Source organism: Lithobates pipiens, unplaced genomic scaffold, assembly GCF_037356315.1.
Source record: "Lithobates pipiens isolate NorthernLeopardFrog02 unplaced genomic scaffold, aLitPip1_a1.2 Scaffold_13, whole genome shotgun sequence".
In the NCBI taxonomy this organism is placed as follows: domain Eukaryota; kingdom Metazoa; phylum Chordata; class Amphibia; order Anura; family Ranidae; genus Lithobates; species Lithobates pipiens.
The window spans coordinates 247442572-247448571 of NW_027507718.1; the positions used below are offsets into that span (position 1 = coordinate 247442572).

The 6000-nt window shown below is 39.5% G+C and overlaps 1 protein-coding gene across 1 annotated transcript in view; it reads left to right on the plus strand.

Moving 5' to 3' along the window:
- The window catches only part of LOC143975881 (uncharacterized), an 85181-nt gene extending 79563 nt beyond the window's left edge, over positions 1-5618 (plus strand). Inside the window, exons 7-8 of the mRNA XM_077478432.1 lie at positions 1201-1509; positions 3176-5618. Coding sequence (XP_077334558.1) covers positions 1201-1509; positions 3176-4900 — 2034 coding nt within the window. The 3' untranslated portion in view covers positions 4901-5618. The remainder of the gene's footprint in view (positions 1-1200; positions 1510-3175) is intronic.
- Positions 5619-6000: the final 382 nt, after the last annotated feature.

Below are 6000 nucleotides of genomic sequence, written 5' to 3' on the forward strand. Positions count from 1 at the left end.
AATGGAGTGGTCAGGAAGCCCCGATAGCGACACAACTGTGCTGAATTTAAGATTTGATCAGCAATTCCAGGGGGGGCACTTGACCCCCCTTGCCCCTACCTGCGGATGCCCATGCTGCTGCCCATAGAAATATTAAGAAACTCATGCTGAACATTTTTTTTTTCTGTTCAAAAAGTCACTACTATATATAACTTCTAAGTATATGTTTAAAAATCTTAATTTGTCTTGCCTTGCCTGAGCAGTGGAACCATAAAGACATCTCTGGGGATGGTCTCCCAAACACTTCCTGTAACAAGAGATGACCCTATAGGAGTCTCTTCTGCGTAGGTGTGGCAAGGAAAAAAGATGTTAATGTGGACCTCATCCATGTCGATTCTAGCCTTTGTGTCCTTCAATTTTAGAGTAATGAGTTTCAAGATGGGTGCCCAGAAAAGAACATCCCCTCCCAAAGCACATGTGATCGGGTTAGTTGCCATGTCCTCCCCTGTGCACTAGTACAATTGTGTATGCAGGGTAAAAAAAATAGATAATTAGAAAAATACTACCCCTTAGTCTACTATGTCAAGTCTTTCATTGTTGTATCTAAACTATATGTATCTATACATATTACACATTGCGATATGGATTTAAAATATGTATTTATATCTCTTCTATTTACCAACAACTACAGTATGTGGTATGGGACTTCATTTATACAACAAATTCAATTTATATCTGATCAAGTAGGCTGTCACACTACATCTACAATCTGAAGGAAATTGTTTAATCATATTGTAACATGTGGCAAGCTTCAGTGCTATGAATGACTATCCCAAGATAGTTTTACATTTGTCAATACTATAAATCAGAGCATTATTTTGGATGATTGGGTCATTTCTTTTCTTTTGAGCAGAGGTAACTAGCACTGTTAGCGGTCAGATACTTTGTTTAGGAAGATTTTAAAATTAATATAAAAAATCATCTCCTTCTCTATGGTAGGTGCCTGTTATCACAGATGTAAGATCACCAGGAATTCAGTTTGTTGTCATGTGAAATAGTTTTTCAATAGGTTATACACGAAAATCTGAGTTAAAATAATAGTACTTTGTCATTTTGCATATGGGAGAAAGATGCACTTTTTATTGCTGTCATGTATGTATTTCAAGCTGATGAATATTTTTCTTACAGCTATTCTTTTTTATATTTTAATAAATAATTTAGTATGACTCAAGCGAGGAAACAGCTGTTGATCAACAAACAGATGAAATTAGTGGTGGACTACATGAAAGCACTGTAGACCAAGATTTTATTTCAGCTCCTATTGACAGCATTGACATTGAGGAGCAGCTGACAGGCATCAGTGACGGAGGTAACCAAGAAGACGTTAAACCTACTCATTCTGGTGAATTACAGAGCAGCCATGAAGACGATAAGGAGAGAGAATCCACTGATCATGTTGATGGAGGAGATGCTGATGATGAGGATGATGAATCTGGCAGCCTTGAAGACACACTAGACACTGTCACAACTGTAAGTCTATGCTTTTGTTAACCATATTTTAAAGCAGTACTCAAATACCCTCCCCTCCCCCCCCCCCCCCCATATTTTTTCCCACTTACCTACAGTGCTGTAGTTCTCTGCAAAGCACAAACTCATCCACACAATGAATCCAGAATTGTCCTACTGCAATCTGCTGTTCTGGCATGACACAGCAGGTCCCATGCCACCATCTTGGTCCTCTTCATCTGGCTGTCTCTTTGGGTGCAGGCAGCCAGCTCTGGCGATGCACCAGACTTGTCCTCCAGACTGCGCCCTGTCCGCTCTGTGTGCTGATCATGCAACCTCCTGGGAGATGTCATATAAATATCCCAGAAGACTGCAGGACAAGGTAACACTTCATTCTGGCATTTGGTGGTGGAGGTGGAACTAAAACATTTTTTTAAAAAGGGAAAAAATTTAATAGAAAAAAAGGGGAGGGGGTAAAAGCAAAACCAGCCCTCTTCGGGGAGTTAAGGTCCACTCTAAAGGCCCATACACACGATCAGACTGTTTGACAACAAACAGGCAAATTAGCTGTTTTGGAGCAACATCTGACCGTGTGTACGCTCCATCGGACAAACTTTTTTGGTTTTCATCGGACTTTTGTTGGCTGTGCGAAGGGACAAACTTTCTGGCAACAAAAGTCTGATGGAGCAAAGTCTGATCGTGTGTACAGAAAACCATAGGACTTTTGTACAAAGTACAAACAGGCATGTTTAGAACCAATGCAAAAGATCAGACAACAATACAGAAGTTGACCAAAGGTAGCGGTAAAGAGCAGAAAAACCACATGATTTGGTGAAAGTTGGCTGAAAAAGTCCTGCTGTGTGTATGCAATACAAGTTCAGGGCCGACGCCCTCCGAGGGAAAGTTTGTACAAAGTCCTATCGTGTGTAAGAGGCTTAAAGCGGAGGTCCACCCTAAAGTGGACCTTCCGCCCATTGGAATCCTCCCCCCCTCCGGCGCCTCAATTGGCACCTTTCAGGGGGGAGGGGGGTGCAGGTACCTGTACAGTACAGGTATCTGCACCCACTTCCGGCATAGCTATCTGCGGAAAGGGGCGTAGATTACGCCCCTTTCCGAAAGTCCCCCGCTGCCTGCTGGGAAACACACGGATCTCAGAGGCAGCGGGACCATCCTTATTGCGCAGCGCGACTCGCGCATGCGCAGTAGGGAACCGGGAAATGGAGCCGAAAGGCTCCACTTCCTGATTCCCATACCCAAGATGGTGGCGGCAGCACCCTAGAGACGATCGAGAGATCGGCTTTGGGTGCCGACAACGCAGGCGCGCTGGGCGGGTAAGTGTCCTTATTTTAAAAGTCAGCAGCTGCAGTATTTGTAGCTGCTGGCTTTAAAAAAAAACAAAAAAACGGCTGAACTCCCGGCGGACTCCCGCTTTAAGAATTATCTGAAGAGCTTACTAAATAATTCAAATAACAAATTGTCTTGAAAGAGTGTTTATCACCATATACTTTGTTTCCAAATCTTCTATAAAAAAAAACCAATGCAACCTGGTTAAACTGTTAGAATAATGTGTTTTTCTACAATGTTGAAATGGCAGTAATATTGATTGTTCCTCAATGTTTACTAAACTATTTATAAACATTTTTTTAATTTGTTTTGTGATGGAATATGATATTGTTCTTTTATCATATAGGATGTTTCAGAGGACAACAAACCTTCAAGTGAGGGGAGTCAGTTAGAACATGACCTCAGTAAAGCAGGTGAACCTGGGGACCACACTGATTTTGATAATAAATATAAGGATGATGAAGATAAAGTCAATGACAGCGATGATGAAGATCCTGAAATAGATACTGATGATGGTAAAGATGCTGAGGATGATGATTATGAAGATAATGTAAACATCAAAGTAGGGAATAGCAAAGAGACCAATGAAGACTGCGGTAATGACAATCATGAAAGCAACAAGGATAAAAAACTTCAAAATAACTTTATCAGCCATGAGTATAGCTATGAATCCAAAGCAGACAACATGCAAAGTGATGATTCAAATACATTACTGAGCTCTAACAGTGACCTCAATATTAAAAAGGATGTTACCAGTACCTCCTTAGAAAAAAGCAAAGAAGTTACAAGGAATGTGAAAAAAGGAAAGCAGAAGACGTCTAAAAATTCCAAAGGTTTGAAAGGCAAGGACAGCAAAATTGAAAGTCTGGATGATTCTGACATGCACAACAGCAAATTTGGTGAGGAAAAGCAAGTGTCAGCAAAACATGGGGGCTTAGAGAACAGAGATTCTAAAAAAACTGGTGGCTTGGATACAGAGTTCCATAGTGAACATGAGCACTCAAACATACACGATAGCCACTCAAATGAAGATATTGATTTAAAAGAGGAACTTAACTCACCAGAAGATCATGACTCACCAGAGGACCCTGACTCACCAGAGGACCCTGACTCACCAGAAGACCCTGACTCACCAGAAGACCCTGACTCACCAGAGGACACTCACTCACAAGAGGATGCCAACTCACTAAAGGACACTCACTCAGCAGAAGATACACACTCACCAGAAGACATTAACTTACCAGAGGATACTCACTCAAAGGAAGATGTGCATTTAAAATCAGGTGATAAACAGTCAAAGGCAGGCACTAGTTTGTCAGAAGAACAATCTAGTCCCTCAAATGAGGATGTTACCCAGTCCAAAGAATCAAAAGAAGATGTTACTAAGTCAGTAGAAGATATCACTGATTCAGAAGACAATGTTAGTAAATCAAAAGAAATCATTAGTGAACTTAGCCATAGTGAGTCCAAAGAAACACTGCTAATGAAAACAGACAATAAGGCAACAGAAAAGGGAAGCAAAAGCAAATCAGAGGAAGATGATACTCAGGACAAATCAACAGAAGCTAAAAGTGAATCAAGGGAAGATACAAAGAGCAAAGAAAACTCAGATGATGTGACAGAAAATGACAGCAAATTGGATGACTCTGATACCACATTAGAGCAAGTGGGAAGCAGTGAGTCAAAAGAGGCCAGTAATTCCAATAAATCTTTTGAACTAAGGTCCATGGTGCTAGGAAATAATACATTGTCTGACAGTAAATCTTCCAGTAAATCAGCAGAACATACCAGTGTTTCCAAAGAGGAAACGGAAGAGGACCATGAGTCAGACTCAGCAGACCAGGATAGCAAAGACACCACAACATCTGAGAGTGATGATAGCCAAGAAAGTCAATCCAAAGAAAGTAATGATGAGTCAATTGAAGTAAGACATAGAAGCGACTCTAGTGAGTCAGAGGAAGATATCAGTAGAGCATCAATAAGTTCTGAAATTGATAACAGGAGGTTCATGTTTGGTTTTTACAACAGAAAAGCCATTGGTAATGATAATGACTGTCAAGATGGTTATTAGCATAAAGAAGAATTAAAACTCACAGTTACTGACAATTAATTTGATCGGGTGACTACTTCCACTAGAAGACATAAACTGCCCACTGATGTGAATGTAGCGTTTGTCTTCAAGTATTGGACAATCAAGTATTAAAATAGGGTGAAGGCACCGGTTATAAAATGCATCACAATTTAAGTAAAGCCATAAGTCATCCCTATGAAAGGATGAATTAAAATCAACATACGTCAGTTCAATGATTTTTTAGAACTATACCTCTAATTTTTTTCCTAAAACCTACAACACACTGGAGAGTTTTGAAATATTGGCCAAATGCTACATAGTTTTAATCTAAAAAAAAAAGCTGCCTGCATTGTTTTTTAGGTATCTAGTAATAAATGCATCCCCATTATCACAAACACCTCTTTATAGCATTTTCAGGCATCGTTTTAAAGGCAGAGCAATTGGCAGTTCGTGTACGTGGTGCTATTGAAAAAATTTGTATATTCCAATTAGAAACTTATGAACGCATACACGTACCGTATCTGTCAAGCCATTCCAGTTGACTGGCAATGGACCCCATTTATCAAAGTATTTGCATGTGGAATTGTCTCAGACAGCATATGATGTCCACAGTAACAAATTTGATTCTTCTAAAATTCCAGAATACTGCACTGAGAGAATAAAACTGAGTATATTTTGATTGCTAAGGGAAATTTCTTTCTGTAGAGACATTGGTAAATAAGAGACAGGTTTTTTTTTTTCTCTGCTGTCAATCCCGTTTATGGTACAAAAGATGAGCCCAGTTCATTTAAACACATTTCCAGTGTGTGCAAAAACGGTTGTTATACAAAGTTTATAAAAATGTTGTAATGTGTAGTGCAACTTAATAGGAGGCATACTAGGTCTTTTTTTTTTTTTTTTTTGCACAAAGAGTTCCTAAATAGACATGTAATTGTGCATACATGTAAATGTATGGGTAGGTATATTTGGGTGTTTATATATGGTATGTTTGCAAGCTTTTAAGCATGCTTATGTACAAAAATTATTTGATGTTTAGTAGTACAGTACAGACAGCACAGTACACACAGATGTGATAAACTTGCTGTAGTCTATGATGTGGC